Source organism: Oncorhynchus tshawytscha, linkage group LG20 (assembly GCF_018296145.1).
Source record: "Oncorhynchus tshawytscha isolate Ot180627B linkage group LG20, Otsh_v2.0, whole genome shotgun sequence".
Taxonomy (NCBI): Eukaryota; Metazoa; Chordata; class Actinopteri; order Salmoniformes; family Salmonidae; genus Oncorhynchus; species Oncorhynchus tshawytscha.
Window position 1 is genome coordinate 16,544,382 of NC_056448.1, and position 21,021 is coordinate 16,565,402.

General features: G+C 42.5%; 2 protein-coding genes across 6 annotated transcripts in view; both read right to left on the minus strand.

Annotated features, from left to right (window-relative positions):
• Positions 1–21,021, minus strand: part of LOC112219368 (guanine nucleotide exchange factor VAV2) — a 1,336,992-nt gene that overhangs the window by 266,341 nt on the left and 1,049,630 nt on the right. The window lies entirely within an intron of this gene.
• On the minus strand, positions 793–19,100 carry LOC112225795 (ral guanine nucleotide dissociation stimulator-like 1). The gene is made up of 17 exons (XM_042302265.1): positions 18,734–19,100; positions 14,132–14,421; positions 13,388–13,432; positions 13,132–13,301; positions 12,874–13,031; positions 12,528–12,764; positions 12,265–12,368; positions 11,796–11,880; positions 9,244–9,315; positions 8,500–8,586; positions 8,309–8,341; positions 6,259–6,380; positions 5,764–5,853; positions 3,827–3,953; positions 3,181–3,441; positions 2,675–2,789; positions 793–2,428 (listed from the first exon to the last, which is right to left on the minus strand). The coding sequence occupies exons 1-17, from the start codon at positions 18,755–18,757 to the stop codon at positions 2,289–2,291; spliced, it is 2,160 nt and encodes a 719-aa protein (XP_042158199.1). The 5' UTR covers positions 18,758–19,100; the 3' UTR covers positions 793–2,288.

The window sequence follows — 21,021 nt, forward strand, 5'->3', positions numbered from 1 at the left end:
TAGTCCTTCTAAACATCTAAATTAAGCTACTGTAGTGTCATACACTGATTTTTTAAAAGCATTTTGGAAATGCCTATCAATCGGTGATTCATCTGGCATGGTTTTGAATGTACACTAAACAAAAATATAAATGCAACATGTAACATTTTGGTCCCATGTTTTCATGAGCTGAAATAAAAGATCGCAGACAATTTTCCATACGCTCAAAAAGCTTATTTCGCTCAAACTTTGTGCACAAATTTGTTTACATCCCCGTTAGTGAGCATTTTTTCCTTTGCCAAGATAATCCATCCACCTGACAGGTGTGGCATATCAAGGAGCTGACTAAACAGCTTGATCATTACACAGGTGCAGCTTGTGTTGCAGACAATAAAAGGCCAGTCTAAAATGTGCAGTTGTCACACAACACAATGCCACAGATGTTTTGAAGGAATGGGCAATTGGCATGCTGACCTCGGGAATGTCCACCAGAGCTGTTGCCAGAGAACTGCATATTAATTTCTCTACCATAAGTCGTCTCCAACGTTGTTTTAGAGAATTTGACAGACGTCCAACCAGCCTCAGCACCACGTGTAACCACGCCAGTCCAGGACCTACACATCCGGCTTCTTCACCTGTGTGATTGTCTGATACCAGCCACCTGGACAGCTGATGAAACTGAGGAGTATTTGTCTGTAATAAAACCCTTTTGTGGGGAAAAACTCATTCTGATTGGCTGGGCCTTGCTCCCCAGTGTGTGTGCCACTCTCCCAAGTGGGTGGGCCTATGCCCTCCCAGGCCCACCGACAGCAGCACCCCTGCCCAGTCATGTGAAATCCATAGATTAGGGCCTAATGAATTTATTTATTTTGACTGATTTCCTTATATGAACTGTAACTCAGTAAAATTAGTTTAAATTGTTGCCTTTATATTTTTTTCAGAATATTTGTATATTCAATTGACAAGTGCACACAGCCTTGCCTGACGACTCAAACTGAATTCTTCCGCTGCTCTATCGTTGGTAACAGACTTCAGTCTGAGAGTGCGATCATTGAATTAGTTTGTGGTGACGTCAAATTGAGGGGTGTTGTACAAAACAAGGCATCAGCGGTTGGATCATCTCTAACCCATCAGCATATCAAAGCAAATGACGAATTTTCAAAACGCCGATTTACCCACGTGTTCTGGCTCTGGCCCAACCCATCGGTTTCTGGGACCAATCAGACAGTCTAGAATGGATTTCCATTCTAGAAATCGGGAGGTACTCAGATCCAGACTCATTGCGGAGGAGAAACTAACGTCCGTGGGCGTGGCGTTTGGCCGGAGCAAGGAGTTTGGGTAGCGTTAAGCTAGGCAACACAGCCATGGAGGCCCACTTAATCATCAAGAGCATTATAGGAGACAAATAGAAAACAATGTAAAAAGAACAGGAAAAAAACTAAGTATTAACACTGAAATGCAACCAAGAACCCTTTACAACACACACATCATTATCACCATCATTTAAAAACTTTGACAGCCTGAGTCCATAAATGTTTGTCAGTGTCCCCTCTACAGCAACTGACTGTAATGTATGTGGAATGCTATCCAGCCAGTCAGGGCAGCCCCTCCTTTCGCACGCACAGCCCCAATCAGTATCGCCATGACGGCAGGCTGATACCCTGGTGAACATAGTGATCCGGGTGAGAACATTCCCATCCACTTCTCAGGTGGTAGGCCGTCTCCTGTGACCTAATTTCCTTTTAAGGCTCATGGGTTCTCTCTCTCTGTTGGGAAACGTCAGTCATCTCTCTCATTAAAACAAGTAGGTGACTGGTTTTGCTCAGAGGAGAGGAGACAATAGGAAACAACTATAAGTGTCTGTATATTGGTGTGTGACTGAGGGAGAGAGTCACTGCTGATGCTGTTCCAACGTGACTCCTTTCCACAAAGTAAAGCACCTCAGGGAAGTCTGTGAGGAATGTTGAGTGTTGAATGGTGGAATTGATGTAGAGTTCCGCTCCACCAATAAATAAAGGACATTCTGTTCAATGGGTTTCAAAATGTAGCCCCAAATCTGTTGTCTTCAGACGTATATACACCACACGTGTATTTTACATGACGTGCCATCATACTATCATCTTCCACCTGTTCCTCTCATGGCACCCACTTGACAACAAACCAAGCAGGGGTCTGTCCATCATGGAACATTTAAACATGATTTTTGTCATAAAATAAAGTTATTAAAAACAAAACAGCAAAATGTCTGTACAAAATCCTTTGAACTCAGTCCTGGTTTGCAGTTACTCATCATTGCCATAGAACGGTCTCTACTTTGAATAACGTCCAAGGCTGGAAGTAGCGCACAGAGGTTTCCTTTGACCCAGTGGACACTGGTGCAGAACAAAGTCAAAGTTCGCCGACGTGCACATGGCATAGAAGACATTAGCTTTGTCCGGAATGAGCAACTCTGAAAAACAGAAGATGTGGCGGTTGGTATGAGAATGGAGACTATTACATACAGTATACGTACACTATTAAAACGTCCTCTTCAATCATTCCAGGACAACAATATCTTCAGTAATATTTATACTATAGGTAAGTGTAGGTAATGCCAAACAACTATCTTTGCTTGACCAACACTGATCTGCACAGTGATGTGGAATCTTTGAGTGGGCATGTGTACTGTGTAAGAGCATTGATTGTTTTAGCTCACCTCTTTCCTGGGAGATCAACTGTGTGAGGGTGAAGTCTTGACAGGTCAGGTGCTCCAGGTTGTGTTTTTCCAGGGCCCTCTGGATCACCTGGGCAGTTTTGTCCTGACTAGTCAGCTGAGAAGGACAAGTCAAACAAGCAGTTAATATGCTGTAATGAGGAAGTGAAGGGTTGGCTGCAAAATCTCCCTTCAACCAACCAGAGTATCTTAAATGACACAACCCCTCCTACTTTGCTGATAACTTCTTTATTGAGGGAAAATGTACTTACTACGACTGTGATATGTGGTTGTCTCACCTAGCTATCTTAAGATGAACGCAATAACTAAGTCGCTCTGGATGAGAGCATCTGCCAAATAACTCAAATGTAACCAACGCAGCAGTTCTTACCTTAGTTTCCATCATAACCAAATGTACAGAGCTAGAGTACTATACACATGATCCCTTTTACATTTCCATAACAGGACCCCAAGATAATCCCTACCGCCAGATCCCAGCCCAAGCTCACCAGGATGCTCTTGTACATGTTGCCATTGCCAGCCTCCACACTGACCCTCACAATACAGGAGTCAGCCACCTGTCTGTTGTAGAGGGGGAGGGAGGTCATGGACACAGAGCGCTTGTGATGAGAGGCCAGCATGGGTTTAGGGTGGGCAGCCACTGGAGCAGAGAGGTCAGGCTGAGAACTGGAGGAACAACTGGAGGGAGTGGAGCCATCCGGGGAGGAGGGCAAGGCCTCCGCCACATTTTGACAGGAGCTGGACAGAGACTGGGACAGGGTAGAGAGACAGAACATGCATGAGTGCCATTGGAAATAATGAATTAGTCTTTCAGTTTGTCTGTCTGAGATATTGACCTCAGCACATTTGTGGACAACACCACTCCTGCTTGGCTTCAAGGACCTGGTCAATTGACAATCCAGTTCTCAAGGACATCAGTTTCAATGAGATGTCAATGGGGATCACTTATGAATGGGAGGTTGAATTGCTTCATGGTGTAACTACTGGTATTAGTAAAGTGTAACTAGAGGATGTTTTGTAGTACAGTGTGTTCTATTAAAACATTTGAAACAGCTTTAACCAGGGTGTGCAATGACTGACAGAAAGAGGGAGACAGTCAGAGGCATGTCTAAAGGGGATAGGAGAGAGCTGTACCTGCAGTCGGAGTGTGGAGGGAGGGGTGGAGAGATCCTCCATCTCAGAGCCACTGGACCCTGAAGACGACACACTGATCTCGTCTGCATGGGTTTTCCTGCTGGATCCCTCACTCACTTTCAGGAGTCTGCAAATACACACAGTTAGAACTTTCCACTAAATTAACAAATGTGGTCAACGTACACTAGTAAAACCTTAAATACTGCATTTTGTCATTGTTCTTTTACAGTTCTTGTTTATTTACAACAATTTTACAATAGTTGTATACAGTCGGAAGTTTACATACAGTTAGGTTGTTTTTCAACCACTCCACAAATTTCTTGTTAACGAACTAGTTTTGGCAAGTCTGTTAGGACACTTGTGCATGACACAAGTCATTTTTCCAACAATTGTTTACAGACAGATTGTGGGTCAGAAGTTTACATATACTAAGTTGACTGTGCCTTTAAACAGCTTGGAAAATTTCAGAAAATGTAATGGCTTTAGAAGCTTCTGATAAGCTAATTGACATCATTTGAGTCAATTGGAGGTGTACCTGTGGATGTATTTCAAGGCCTACCTTCAAACTAAGTGGCTCTTTGCTTGAAATCATGGGAAAATCAAAAGAAATCAGCCAAGAACTCAGAAAAACAATTGTAGACCTCCACAAGTCTGGTTCATCCGTGGGAGCAATTTCCAAACACCTGAAGGTACCACATTCATCTGTACAAACAATAGTACGCAAGTATAAACACCATGGGACCACGCAGCCGTCATACCCCTCAGGAAGGAGACGAGTTCTATCTCCTAGCGGTGAACGTACTTTGATGCGAAAAGTGCAAATCAATCCCAGAACAACAGCAAAAGACGTTGTGAAGATGCTGGAGGAAACAGGTACAAAAGTATCTATATCCACAGTAAAAACGAGTCCTATATCGAGATAACCTGAAAGGCCGCTCATCAAGGAAGAAGCCACTGCTCCAAAACCAACATAAAAAAGCCACACTACGGTTTGCAACTACACATGGGGACAAAGATCGTACTTTTTGGAGAAATGTCCTCTGGTCTGATGAAACAAAAATACAACTGTTTGGCCATAATGACCATCATTATGATTGGAGGAAAAAGGGGGAGGCTACAAGCCAAAGGTGGAGGCTTACAAGCCAAAGAACCCAAACATGATGCACGGGGGTGGCAGCATCATGTTGTGGGGATGCTTTGCTGCAGGAGGGGCTGGTGCACTTCAAAAAATAGATGGCCTCGTGAGGAAGGAAATTTATGTGGATTTATTGAAACATCTCAAGACATCAGTGAGGAAGTTAAAGCTTAGTCGCAAATGGGACTTCCAAATGGACAATGACCCCAAGCATACTTCCAAAGTTATGGCAAAATGGCTTAAGGACAACAAAGTCAATGTATTGGAGTGGCCATCACAAAGCCCTGATCTCAATTCCATAGAACATTTGTGGGCAGAACTGAAAAAGCGTGTGTGAGCAATGAGGCCTAGAAACCTGACTCAGTTACACCAGCTCTGTCAGGAGGAATGGGCCAAAATTCACTCAAGTTATTGTGGTAAGCTTATGAAAGGTTACCTGAAACATTTGACCCAAGTTAAACAATTTAAAGGCAATGCTACCAAATACTAATTGAGTGTATGTAAACTTCTGACCCACTAGGGATGTGATGAAAGAAATAAAAGCTGTAATAAATCCTCTCTCTACTATTATTCTGACATTTCACATTCTTAAATTAAAGTGGTGATCTAACAGACCTAAAACAGGGACATTTTATTCGGATTAAATGTCAGGAATTGTGAAAAACGGAGTTTAAATGTATTTGGCTAAGGTGTATGTAAACCTCTGACTTCCAACTGTATATTAGAGATTGGGTGAATACTATTGTCTTGATTACAATTAACAAGATGGCAACTGCTGTTAAGAGAAGTGTTCAGTACTCACGAGGACAGTTTCTTGCTGAGCAAACGGTGGCTCCGGGCGCTTGGGGAGCAGAGGTCTATTGGAGGCTCCAGGTTTCTGGACAGTTCATAGCTGTGGCAGAACACATAGAAAACACTTATGAGGCCTGAAGTCAGGGTGGACTTGTCTAAATGTATACAGCCTTTTGTTCTAGCACTGCACTAGCACATCTGATTCTAAAAGCCTAAACACACTGCAGCCCTGTGTCAACCCCAGCTCTAGATGAGTTTTCTATAAATTTCCTTAACAGGCAAAACCAGGGTAGGGATTATGGGAATTGTGTTTTACATGTCATTTGAGTAGTACATTTGGGTATACAGTATATTAGAAAGAGACAATTCAGGTTGTATAAAGGGTTTATTGGCCTATAAGGGGCATCATTTTAATACGTGATTATGCCCCCTTAACCCTTACAAAGCTCACCAGCTCTATCTCCTGATTGATCTACCATAAAATCAGTGGGGGACAGGTTCTCACCTCTCCTGGTCAGTGAGCAGCTTCTGGCCCTGCAACCAGGCAGTGATCCTGGTGTGATGGGGCAGGTTGTACTGAGAGCAGGAGGCTTGGAGCTGCCGGATCTGAGAGAGAATCTCAAACTCCTGCAGAGAGAGAGGGAGATCATGAGCCCATGTCAGCTGTGTGGTTGTTATGTAACATGTCCTGAACTAGTAACACCTGACAACACTTTTAACAGTCATGGGGCTCCAATAAAGGCTAGCTAGAAGATAGTAATTTAGAGCAGTAAGCAAACATCCTTAAGCATAAAGGTGTCCACTTTTTCCTTCGGCATGTGAAAGTACCACTACAATGTGGTGGTGAGTGTGCCACCAATTCAATGCATGTCAAGGTCGATATCTTAACCGCCATCGATAAGAAACATTACTGTGCAGCCGTATTCATTGATCTGGCCAAGGCTTTCGACTCTGTCAATCACCACATCCTCATCGGCAGACTCGACAGCCTTGGTTTCTCAAATAATTGCCTCGCCTGGTTCACCAACTACTTCTCTGATAGAGTTCAGTGTGTCAAATCGGAGGGTCTGCTGTCCGGACCTCTGGCAGTCTCTATGGGGGTGCCACAGGGTTCAATTCTTGGACCGACTCTCTTCTCTGTATACATCAATGAGGTCGCTCTTGCTGCTGGTGAATCCCTGATCCACCTCTACGCAGACGACACCATTCTGTATACTTCCGGCCCTTCTTTGGACACTGTGTTAACAACCCTCCAGGCAAGCTTCAATGCCATACAACTCTCCTTCCGTGGCCTCCAATTGCTCTTAAATACAAGTAAAACTAAATGCATGCTCTTCAACCGATCGCTACCTGCACCTACCAGCCTGTCCACTTAGGTGTCTGGTTAGATATTTGAAGTTTCTAGAATTGGCTTCCTATTTGCAACAAAGCATCCTTCACTCATGCTGCCAACATCACTACTCTGGACCTCTGACTTAGAATACGTGGACAACTACAAATACTTAGGTGTCTGGTTAGACTGTAAACTCTCCTTCCAGACCCATATCAAACATCTCCAATCCAAAGTTAAATCTAGAATTGGCTTCCTATTTCGCAACAAAGCATCCTTCACTCATGCTGCCAAACATACCCTTGTAAAACTGACCATCCTACCAGTCCTCGACTGTATGTCCTCGACTATATTGACTGTATGTACCCTACTCAACAAATTGGATGCAGTCTATCACAGTGCAATCCGTTTTATCACCAAAGCCCCATATACTACCCACCATTGCGACCTTACGTCTCGTTGGCTGGCCCTCGCTTCATATCCCAAACCCACTGGCTCCATGTCATCTACAAGACCCTGCTAGGTAAACTTATCTCAGCTCGCTGGTCACCATAGCATCTCCCACCTTTCCAGCAGTTAGTATTCTTTCTTTGGCCGCCTCTCCTTCCAGTTCTCTGCTGCCAATGACTGAACTACAAAAATCTCTGAAACTGGAAACACTTATCTCCCTCACTAGCTTTAAGCACCAACTGTCAGAGCAGCTCACAGATTACTGCACCTGTACATAGCCCACCTATAATTTAGCCCAAACAACTACCTCTTTCCCAACTGTATTTAATTTTTATTTATTTATTTATTTTGCTCCTTTGCACCCCATTATTTTTATTTCTACTTTGCACATTCTTCCATTGCAAAACTACCATTCCAGTGTTTTACTTGCTATATTGTATTTACTTTGCCACCATGGCCTTTTTTGCCTTTACCTCCCTTCTCACCTCATTTGCTCACATTGTATATAGACTTGTTTATACTGTATTATTGACTGTATGTTTGTTTTACTCCATGTGTAACTCTGTGTCGTTGTATCTGTCGAACTGCTTTGCTTTATCTTGGCCAGGTCGCAATTGTAAATGAGAACTTGTTCTCAACTTGCCTACCTGGTTAAATAAAGGTAAAATAAAATTTAAAAAAATAAAAAAGTCCTATAACAAGGGTGAAATATTTAGACACGTTTGTACTGCATCTTTCGTTTTCTTTACGTAATATCCCAACAGCAACAACTTACCCTCCTCCTCTTTTCAAAGTTTATGAGGTCCCCCTGTCAAAAATAGCACAACATGCTATTATACTTGACAATATGGAAGATTTATTATCAATATTAAACATTAAGATAGTAATCCACTAGAAGGCAAATATAGAATTAACTTAAAGTAGCTGCCATAACTGAGCAGTCTGTTTCAATGGCTGTTTGCTTACCTCCACAGTATCTGGTAGAGCAGTGTCCAGCATTGTGAGGATAGTCAGGTACGTGCCCAGGTAAGGAACCACCCCACCGGAGGTGCTCTGAGGAGACAACAGTACAGAGACAGCATGTCAGCAGAGGATTCTAGTAACACAGCTTTAGAGAATGTGCATATGATGCTAGAAAAGGTATTGGCCTATGATTACTGTCCTTTCATAGCCTAGTAATCTGTGGCCATATGAAACATCAGTGGCTAAGGATAGGATGGCTTCCTTTTGCCACACATGACTCTCTCAGTCTTTGAATAGATTTTTCCTCTAGGGGAATCACTGTACCCTCTTGTGGGTTAAGAGCTGATGGGGTTAGGGGGCTACATGTGACTTCAAGAAGCAGAAACTGCCCCCGCAAAATACTGAGTAGACAATACTAGGATCCTTCCTCCCCTTTCCACCCCCCTATCTGGACGACGCTGGGCCAATTGTGCGCCGCCCTATGGGACTCCCGGTCACGGCTGGGTGTGACACAGCCTGGGATAAAACCCCAGGCTGTAGTGAAGCTGCAATACTGTGATGCAGTACCTTAGACCGCTACACCACTCGGGAGGCCTCTGCTATCATTTCTGTCCATTTAATGTTGCATGGAAAGAAGAGAAAGCTAAACTCAAACTTAATGACCCCCACTATATATAGATATCTCTCATGTCTATATATCATGTCTGCAATGTCTCTTACTCAACCTCTCTCCGAAGTATCGCTTACCATCTGTCTGGCAATAGGACATCGCTTGGATATCTTGGGAGAAATATTATCCATGGCTGTTTGGCTTCCATCCTGAAAAGGGGTCAGATAGAAGCTAAATTCAGTCTGCATTTATGCCCTTCCATTGTCAACCTGTCCACTCATCTGAAATGACCTACAGCATATGCAAAGAGTCAGTCAAATCTGGTCTAGGTCAGAACTTCCTTTACCAGCTTATGGGGTCAACACCACATTGTTTGTTCTTAGACACACACACACATACACACATCTCATTATGTAAACAATATATTGAGCTTTTAAAATCCATGCAAACGTGAATAAAAGCAGTTTTGTGCTAAAGAACATTTTGATAAGAACATCTGTCAAAAGCACAATTTCTGTGAGCCTGTTAATACAGACACAGGGAGCACGTTAAACTACACTGCTCAAAAAAATAAAGGGAACTCTAAAATAACACATCCTAGATCTGAATGAATGAAATATTCTTATTAAATACTTTTTTCTTTACATAGTTAAATGTGCTGACAACAAAATCACACAAAAATTATAAATGGAAATCAAATTTATCAACCCATGGAGGTCTGGATTTGGAGTCACACTCAAAATTAAAGTGGAAAACCACATTACAGGCTGATCCAACTTTGATGTAATGTCCTTAAAACAAGTCAAAATGAGGCTCAGTAGTGTGTGTGGCCTCCACGTGCCTGTATGGCCTCCCTACAACTCCTGGGCATGCTCCTGATGAGGTGGCGGATGGTCTCCTGAAGGATCTCCTCCCAGACCTGGACTAAAGCATCCGCCAACTCCTGGACAGACTGTGGTGCAACCGTTGGTAGATGGTGCGAGACATGATGTCCCAGATGTGCTCAATTGGATTCAGGTCTGGGGAGCGGGCGGGCCAGTCCGTAGCATCAATGCCTTCCTCTTGCAGGAACTGCTGACACACTCCAGCCACATGAGGTCTAGCATTGTCTTGCATTAGGAGGAACCCAGGGCCAACCGCACCAGCATATGGTCTCACAAGGGGTCTGAGGATCTCATCTCGGTACCTAATGGCAGTCAGGCTACTTCTGGCGAGCACATGGAGGGCTGTGCGGCCCCCCAAAGAAATGCCACCCCACACCATGACTGACCCACCGCCAAACCGGTCATGCTGGAGGATGTTGCAGGCAGCAGAACGTTCTCCACGGCGTTTCCAGACTCTGTCACGTCTGTCACATGTGCTCAGTGTGAACCTGCTTTCATCTGTGAAGAGCACAGGGTGCCAGTGGCAAATTTGCCAATCTTGGTGTTCTCTGGCAAATGCCAAACGTCCTGCACGGTGTTGGGCTGTAAGCACAACCCCCACCTGTGGACGTCGGGCCCTCATACCACCCTCATGGAGTCTGTTTCTGACCGTTTGAGCAGACACATGCACATTTGTGGCCTGCTGGAGGTCATTTTGCAGGGCTCTGGCAGTGCTCCTCCTGCTCCTCCTTGCACAAAGGCGGAGGTAGCGGTCCTGCTGCTGGGTTGTTGCCCTCCTACGGCCTCCTCCACGTCTCCTGTACTGGCCTGTCTACTGGTAGCACCTCCATGCTCTGGACACTACGCTGACAGACACAGCAAACCTTCTTGCCACAGCTCGCATTGATGTGCCATCCTGGATGAGCTGCACTACCTGAGCCACTTGTGTGGGTTGTAGACTCCGTCTCATGCTACCACTAGAGTGAAAGCACCGCCAGCATTCAAAAGTGACCAAAACATCAGCCAGGAAGCATAGGAACTGAGAAGTGGTCTGTGGTCACCACCTGCAGAACCACTCCTTATTGGGGGTGTCTTGCTAAATGCCTATAATTTCCACCTGTTGTCTATTCCATTTGCACAACAGCATGTGAAATTTATTGTCAATCAGTGTTGCTTCCTAAGTGGACAGTTTGATTTCACAGAAGTGTGATTGACTTGGAGTTACATTGTGTTGTTTAAGTGTTCCCTTTATTTTTTTGAGCAGTGTATTTTTCTGGAACAGTCCAGTTGAACAAGGGGTGGAGCAATACAGTAAAATGAAATAAAGATGTGAGGCAAATGAAGGTGTTTCTCAAGGAACTGCTGGGGAAATTGTCATTAGTGTAGTGTTTGTTGACAATGATGTTATATCAGCTTATTTGGAAATTCTGAGCAATATGTAGAATATTACTTTTGAGCCCTCACTGTAACCAGACTGAATGAAGATTTGACACAAACACCCAGAGCCGACAGAAAAATAGAACACCCTCTCTTTTGCTTTGGGACAATGGCTTACTATTAACACACTGTTACGCAATTTCACTAAACATTAACTTGACAGAAAGATGGGTTTTAATAAGTCGTAAAAGTAGAATATCAAGGTCCCTTAAGATGTAAGTAAAGGTCAACTGCTCTCAAAACAATAAAACACTCCATATTGTAAGTATTTCAACAGTGTCATATCGTCTGCATTATGGCTGTAAAAGGAAAGCATACATTTGTGCAGAGACGCAAGTTTTTAAAAAATGAAGTTAAATAATTTTCCTTAAAATGTACTTGATTCTTACCTCCACACTGATCTCTCTGTTGCTCAACACACAGTTCTCATCAGGGAAGGTTTCACAGAGGTTATCAAAGATGGCCATGCTGTCCCTGAAGAAGAACAAACCAATTAAATCAATCCAAAAATAACACTCAGACAAGAGAGCAACTTTATTACAAAAGATATCCTTGAAGCTTCAAAGGGATTTAGAGTTGGTAAGGCATGGCATGTTGACCTAAAATTATTGTTCAACTATTCTTGACTGACACAATAAAAATGGTTTATTACATAGTTATGGCATGAAGTACAAACTAAGGTTAGTTGAATAATGTAGGTCAATTACTAGTAAATAATTTCCTTACTAAGCGTTACATTCTCAGAGGATAAGGACACCCTTGTTCATTTTTTTGTTTGTTGCCATATTCAATCAATGTTATTGGCCCTCTAGCTTCATGACTCAGCTAACCCTTGCAGTGTGACCCAACAGTCCGTACCTACACACAGCCGCCCATGTCTTCCTCAGCCTGTAGACAGCATTGGACTGAAGGGCAGACAGGATGGCCCTCAAAGAGGAGAAATTCTTCAGATGCCGACACTCCTGTTTCAGAAAACAGTCACAAGTTAGAGACTGACTAGGGACTTACAACTGAATGCACTGAGAACCAGGATACAGGTTAAAGTTTAGATGTGTAAGAAGGCTGTACTTGGATTTGAAAATGTATCCCTCAAATGGTCCAAGTTACTAGATGTGTCTGACCTGTCCTACTCTGATCCACTTCTCAATGACGCAGGCCCTCTGAGCTGGGCTGGAGGCCCTGTGGACGGAAGTGGGGCTGGAGGTGGGCCGGCAGAGCAGGGAGGTGATAACTCGGTTGGTGACTTCATTAAACTGGGCAATGGTGGCGCTGACGGTAGCAGACAGGTTCTCCTTCTTGTCTCTCTGGGACCACACACAGCCCAGACACTGGTAGGGAACCACCTTCCCAAATAGCCCCTGAGAGACGCACAGATAAGGAAGGTAAAAATGGAAAAAGAGTGTTAGCGATCCACTCCTGAGGACGCATATTAAGAGCCAGAAATTATCTGCCATGATTGACACTTACAGCGTCCAGTCGGGTGAGCTGTTCTGCAATGCCTGTGACTGAGAAGTCCATGATGTCACCCTGATCCAGTGGGCTGTCCCATTCTAGGACTTTCTCCCCTGAGCCCTCATCTTCCTGATTAACCTCAGCCTGGGAAGAATGGCCACCAGTATCCATTTCTATTAAAGGGAGAGAGGAATGACAGAAGGGGATCAACAATGGTATCATAATCAAAGGCAATTCACAGAAAAGGTTAGGATAAACAAGTGGATCCTGTACCTTCTCTATGGAACTTATTAAGCAGAGTTTCAGAGCGCTGGGCCAGTGAACAGAAGGAGGACAGGCTGTGCAGGTGGTCGATCAGCAGCCTTAGGGAGGGGTGCTGAGGAGGATCCCAGAAGTCCTCACTGTTCTCCTCCAACCAAGTCTGGATCAGGGGCAACAGACACCTGAGGAGACAACGTGATGAAACAATATCTTCCCTGTTTCAGAGTCAAGGAAATAAATGTGATCAAGGGAAAAGCAGCCAGCTCACCTCCTGTGACATTCACTGTTGTACACATCTGAAGCCCCATTGTCCCTGTGAGAACAATTAGGAAGAGTTTCAGACTCATCTAAACTGTGATTGTGACCAACAGGACAGTGGTCCATTCTTCTTCAGACTGTTTTTCTTTGGTCTGTCTCTATGCTCCGTTGTTATCCTGACACTCACTCCAAACTCAGCGAATAATTGTTGTTGTTGTAAAACCTGTAATGGCTAACTACCTGCTGGGTGCTTATTATCATTATATCAAAGATGCTGAGATAGTAATTTTGTGAGGGAGGCAAGAAAGAAAAAAAATGTGACGAAACTAAGTGACTTTGCATACACAGCGAGAGGTGTTGTTCAAAAAAAGACCACTCTCGACATACCCTCTCATCTGTATTCAACATAACATTCAATTTGGCTAATCTTATTTGTTACTGTGATAACTTGGAATGTGTCAAAAGAGTTGTGTTTGCAGAAAGGTGGGTGAAGACGAGAAGGCAAAAGAAGAGGGAGATAGACATTTTGTTGGCCATTTCACCCAAAATGTATTGTATAGAAGATGGGTTTTAATAAGCAGTAAAACTAGAACGTCAAGGTGTTTTCAAACTATAGAGGTCAAACAACCTGCTCACCTAATTTCATACTGTATCATTTTAACAGTGAAATAGCTTCCTCATTATGGTCTGAGACAATGGTCAGGTGAAACATAACAGCAGTTATGAGTACTGTAAACTTAATGACATGGCCCACCTCTGGAAGAGCAGCTCAATGAGTGCACTGGTAGTGGTGAAGGTCTGGTAGGTGGACAGAAAGATCCGTCTGTAGTCGGGCTCCTGGCAGCAGGGGTCCAGGAGGTGGCTCACCAGCCGGTTCAGGGTGGCTGCCTTCAGCCTGCGCACCTTGCAGGTTCGGTACTGGACGAAGGCAACGCATGGCCGGGCCTCGGTGGGGCTGGCTGGTATCTGGACGGGCTCCCGACGCAGGGTGATCCCATACAACGCCCCCTCCTCAAACTCCTCCCCCCACTCCTGCACTGGGTTCTGGGTGGGAAGGAGGAACTCACACAGTGAGACGGGGAGACTGGCGCTCCTTTCAATTCCTTCAATCTTCTATTACTCTTGTATTGACGCATACTGGACTAGACACCTCATTTTAGTTTTTGGAAACACAGAGGTCAAAAGGTGGATCATTAGCAGGTAAAAATAGCCATAGTTGACCACTAGCAAACAAGCAGAGGTGACCCGCTGACATGCAAACCACCCTGATCCACAGTGATGAGGCGGCTATGAGGCTCACACAACAACAAACTGGACCTCACATGCAACACAGACATTTCAGCTCATGTGTATAATAGCTGTCTATGGGCAGTAGACCACTGACAGGACAGAGCCTACAGACCATAATGACCAGCTTTAAGACCAGATTGATGTTTATGGTCCATCACAGTAAGCCTATTCAGAGGCATGCCCGCCGTGTGAGCAAAATGTAGACACTTCACCTGGGAGGTCTGTGATACAGGGAGCGCTTTGGGTTTATTAGTTATTCACCTGGGAGGTCTGTGATACAGGGAGCGCTTTGGGTTTATCAGTTATTCACCTGGGAGGTCTGTGATACAGGGAGCGCTTTGGGTTTATCAGTTATTCACCTGGGAGGTCTGTGATACAGGGAGCGCTTTGGGTTGATCAGTTATTCACCTGGGAGGTCTGTGATACAGGGAGCGCTTTGGGTTTATCAGTTATTCAGCAGACAGGTGAAAAGACAAACTCATGTTTACATCTGTACACACACTATCACACTATCACAGATTTGTCTCAGGATATTCACACGTTGGTGTAGCAAAGATAGAAATCTCATCCAAATCTTTGCTTTAAAGGTTTAATTCAAATCTCTTAGAAACACTGTATGGTTTACAATAGAGAAAACACTGAGCAGAAATTGAGATATTCAATCACTTTGACAGCATCCCTTTTTCCCCCATACATGTTTGCTGATGGAAGAAGTGCTCAGCAAATGACTTTTTGGACATGAATGGCAAAACATTCAGGAGATAGAGGTGCTCAAAGATTCCCCACCATACCATCAGACATCCATTTCTTAATCATTGGAAAAGATACATGGTTAAACAGGGTTTGTCAAACTAATTTATTTAATACAAATTATGTTTTTATTTTTTACCTTTAACGTAAATGATTACCCAGCCTGTATTCAAGAGCATGTTGTGTCTCAACTGATGGCAGGCCTCAGATTATGTCAAATAGGGTCTAAACTACAATATGTTCCAATTTGAACAAATATATAATTTATGTTTAAGGTTAAAAATATATATATATATTTTCCAGTGATGAAGACATGGATGTCTCATGGTACGGTATGCAAAATAGGTCAACTTTAAGCACCTTTCTCTGTTTTGGCATTCAGATCCAAAAAGTCACTTTCTGAGCACTTCTACAATGGGCAAAGGTTTTCTTCAAATCAAAAGGGGTGCTGTCAAAAAGTGACTGAATTCAAACGGATTTACCCAATTACAACATTTCATACAATAGTCTACATATTTAGCAGGACAAGGAACTTGACTCTCATGTATTCCAAAGAACATTGGTACAGAACAACATGAAAGGGTACACAGCTTGCCTATTGAGGACAAGAGCAATGTGGTACAAAGAGACGGCACCTGGGTCAAATAATTCAAACAACATGATCAACGAAATCTGAAATAAATCAGCATAATCCCCTTCAAAATATGTAACCTATTAAATTGACAGTGGCAAGAATAAGTATGTGAACACTTTGGAATTACCTGGATTACCTAAATTGGTTAACCAGACTGTTTGTCTATTGTTGTGACATAGATGAAGATCAGATCAAATTGTATGACCAATTTATGCAGAAATCCAGGTATTTCCAAATAGTTCACATACTTTGTCTTGCCCCTGTATCCCTCCACCCACTCCCCCAACTCAGTCCTACATACAAGTCTGTCACTAGCCCCCAATCAATCTCTCTTTTCTAATACACACCCCTCATATCTGTCCACCGCTTTCTGATATAATTGAGGCTTTCCTCCCTATGTCCCTGTCAGAACTAAAACAGTCTGGTTTTAACGTTGGCACTGATATTCTCCATGTATGCTCAAAGAAAATCAGAACATTTTAAGTCACATGCCATCTGACAGACGTGCAGATGCATATGGTGGGCAGAGCACTCAAGGCACATTATAATCATTAACCAGCTCCTAAATTACAGAGGGTTACTGAGGTACAAGGCAGGCAGACGTACGTCACAACCTAATTATACACACCTGACAAAAGACCAGGCCAAGAAAAAGAGACACTATTATCAGTGTCGCGAGGGGACCAATATCCCACCATTGTCCTTTATGGAATACTGCATTACATTATCTGTATGCCTACATGAGGCCAAGGCACAGAGATCCTAATTCTATGGGCAAGGATACAATACAGGAACATCTTTATCTTAGTCTTAGGTGCACCAAACTAAATTCAAAACAGACAAGAATTGTCCAATATTGAGACTAAACATAATGATACAAATTATATCAGGATAGCTCTCGAAAACACTTCTTCCCCGAACTACAATTTCAATGCTTTATTTTAATGTTTAGAAACATAAATCATAGCTTTCAAACCGGTTTTCGAAACACATTCCGATATGCACCTTATCTTTCATATCAACGAAAACAATGTTCAAGTAAGATAACTTACACAGTTTGTGGATCTGCGCAAAGCTACAACAGTGTGCCTCCAGTGACGAACTACACTTCCTCCCAGGTATGCTTACACACAGGTTAACGGAGAACGCTAGACAGCAATTTACTACAGGTGGCAGCCTATGTCTTCCGTAAACAAACGATGTAACATGGAGATGTGGCCGTGTAGGAACACTAACCCTAAAAAGGTCGGTAGGTAGTAAATTTAATTGTCGCCGATATGAAACACGATCCTTGTTTGCAATACCATGCCGCAAGTGATGCGTTGTAACGTGTAGAACGAGTGTCTGGGGTCCTAACAAAACTGCCCCGATCAGAAAATACTATTGTCAATAGTTGCTAAAGCGTTTAGCGTATATTAATCTGTTAGCATTATGATATCACCATGTATTGTTGAAAACCAGCTATAGGTCTAATACTCGTTTTTCCATTAAGGCAGTTTTATCTAATAAATAGACCATGAAACTAAAAGAGGCACCATCGGTCGTCACAGGACAATGATGCAAATAATAGTCTCACTGATTTCTATGCATACACTACATGCAAGGATATACTGTACATCCATGCAAGATGCATGCATTGGCAATATGTTGCAGTGTTGCTGCCTTATTCATTAGCTGCACATTAGCCCATTCATAGACGCCTTCTGGCCAGGGGAGTTTTGTTAAGAAATTAGACGTTTGCTCTAAGTGTTAACACGAAGGAAACATAAGGACAGGTGGAGGCTGGTGGGAAGAGCTATACGAGGACAGGCTCATTGTAATGGATGGAATGGAGTAATGTAACGGATTCAATCGTATGGTTTCCATATGTTTGATACAATTCAATGAACTCCATTCCAGCCTTTACAATGAGCCAGTCCTCTTATTGCTCCAGCCTCCTCTGACGAGGACCGTTGTCTTCTCAGGTATCTGTTTCATATCAGCAAGAAATAATAATATATTTTTTATTTAAAATATTACACCACTACCCACCTTTATAGAGTTAGGGTTCCCACACAGCCATATTTCCATGTTACAGCGCGTGTTTACAGAAAACAGACAGAAGACAGAGTCCACTACCTATGCTAATTAACTGCTTCTCCAAAAACCTGTGTGTAAACAGAAGACTGACGCCAAAGTGTTGTCACTGAAAAATACTGTCTGCTGCAACTGTGTTAAACCGTGTACAGTAAGTGTATATTGAGCCTATATTTTGATGTGACATGAAAGTAGAGGGCTTTATGTTCCTAAAAATCATACCGCAATTGTGAATCGATTCACGTTTAGATGGTGTATTAACCATAACCATAACCAATTCCCCTTGAAACAGAACATCCAAGGTCCTTAGAAAATACGGAGTAACGTTAGGCTCATTTAGTCCATTATTGGGCTATAGCTACACATGTCTATAACGCTCAGACAAGACAGCACTGTCTGATTTATGCCCAACAGGTGTAAGAAGAGAAATTAGGCTATTAACCGCATATGACTCTGTTCAAACAGTGCATAACCTATGATTCAAATAGCCTACATTACATTATAGTTCTTAAAATACAGTAAAACGATTAAGATAATAACTTTATAATTTCTAAATGAAACGCATGTCGTACAACCACAATTCTTATGCACATCATTGGAAATTACCATTGATATCTCCCATTTTCCCATCTCGTCAGTCACCGCAGAACGTTTATGGTGTGATAACTTCCATCTTGTTCAAACTAAGTGCTGAAGCTGAAAATACACATCCACTTCGAAGGAGTTTAAGTTTACGGCTGCATGGTGTTATGAATCAATATTTTACAGAAACGTCTCTTTAAACTACATATTTAAAAAATATATATATAATGTATTGTTTTTATCTGCGTACTATTCGTCACATTTTGCGCCGCATACAAGTTACACGCTATCAGTTGTCAAGAGCTTCCCATAACTAATCAATAAGCTACACTAGCTCCGCACCTAATGCCAGTATCGGTAAATTCTTCAAGGCGAAGCTTGGCGTTCTTGCCTGTAACTTCCAGCTTTTATGCAGTGGGTGGCGGCTATGGGAAGAATAGGCTACTCATTTGAAGGCGGTCTTGATGAAAGGGGTGTGCTCTCTGGTCTACTCTTTTGTATGGGTTTGCATATTTCCTACAAAAAACTACATAGGGGATAATCATCTGATCGAAACTCGAGCTCATTGCTTGTGCAAGTTCATCTTCTGGTGAGTTTTTTGTGATGATAAAGAAAAAACCTGGATGCTGAAAGTAAAATCTGTTGTTGGTGTGTTGGCAGCTCCACAACCTATATATCCTATGGAAAATAAGGGTGGCAGAATGAGCACAATGATAATTAGGGGTGAGTGGGGTAAGTTGAGCCTCCCTTGTTTCTAGGAGACCATACACACAATTGATAATTTGACCAAATGTTTAGGAAGAGGTAATTTCATGGAGTCTGTGAAGGAAGAAACCACATGGAAAAAGTGGTAAGCAAGTTAGGTCCAAAAGATTTTCAAAAGATGTGTTAGAGGTTTCATGACGCTTGTATCTAAACCGAAGTAGATCATTTTAAGTGTTCTATACATCAGTTGGGGTCTCTATAATGTTCATTATGAGGTCCTAAACCTGGCATGAACGTGCATCCCTGTAGCTGTGTGGGCTAATATAGTCAACATGTTTGCCTTGGGGTAAGTGAACCAATGGCAAGTTGAGCAAATGTAAGCGCTTCCTTCCCAGGCGTTATGCAAGGCATTGTTGTTGGGAAATGAGTTAAGAACAGGGCCTAGCTTACGATAAAGGTGTTTTTTAAAAGTACACCGTCTTTGTTAGGTGTTAAGCCTATGTTAAAGGATGCTTAAAATGATTATAATCCAAAAGTGATTGTGTTAAATTGTGTTTGGGAAATAGATAGATATGGTTTTAAAAAGGTAGTGTATTTCATTCAGTACATACAGTGGGGAGAATAAGTATTTGATACACTGCCAATTTTGCAGGTTTTCCTACTTACAAAGCATGTAGAGGTCTGTAATTTTTATCATAGGTACACTTCAACTGTGAGAGATGGAATCTAAAAGGTTTGAGTCTGTTTGATTGATTGAGTGTGTGACAGGTGTCTTTTATACAGGTAACGAGTTCAAACAGGTGCAGTTAATACAGGTAATGAATGGAGAACAGGAGTGCTTCTTAAAGAAACACTAACAGGTCTGTGAGAGGAATTTTTACTGGTTGGTAGGTGATCAAATACTTATGTCATGCAATAAAATGCTAATTAATTACTTAAAAATCATACAATGTGATTTTCTGGATTTTTGTTTTAGATTCCGTCTCTCACAGTTGAAGTGTACCTATGATAAAAAAAATACAGACCTCTACATGCTTTGTAAGTAGGAAAACCTGCAAAATCAGCAGTGTATCAAATACTTGTTCTCCCGACTGTACATTTGTAGGTGGCTTAACTTACCCATACCCGGGGTAAATTGTGCCAAGAGATCATTTTTTTGGGACAAGCTGTGTTTTCAAAACTAATGTTTACATGAATTCTGATTATTTCCAGGGATACACATCATCCTGAAATATATGTAGATATAATTATTAGAAAGAATACTATATTTCCCTTGACGGAATGACCCTGAATGTAAAAAATGGCTAAACTTACCCCACTATCCCCTATTGCAAATAAGGACAGAACATAAAAATGTTTTATTTCTCTCCCCAAACACACCCACACTGCTCCAGAGGCTGCTTCCTCCATTGGATAGTGCTTGTCTGTTGCCCCTTTTTCATTCTTCACAGCGAGTTGACAGTCTGGAAGACAGGTGGACAGACAGAGAGCATTGATTTGGTTGATTTGATAAAGCATGTGTGGGAAACAAATCCTGATTTAAAATTTCCTGAAAGAAAGGTCTATTTTTGGGTAAGTCTCAAATTAGTGAATTCAACTATCTATGG

Excerpts from the sequence above, each read along its gene's own strand:
- LOC112225795 (XM_042302265.1), bottom strand. The coding sequence starts at position 18,757 with ATGGGAAAATGGGAGATATCAATG. Across the intron at positions 5,854-6,258 it reads CTGCTCACTGACCAGGAGAG|CTATGAACTGTCCAGAAACC; the intron begins GTGAGAACCTGT and ends GTTCTGCCACAG. Across the intron at positions 2,429-2,674 it reads GTTGATCTCCCAGGAAAGAG|AGTTGCTCATTCCGGACAAA; the intron begins GTGAGCTAAAAC and ends TCTGTTTTTCAG.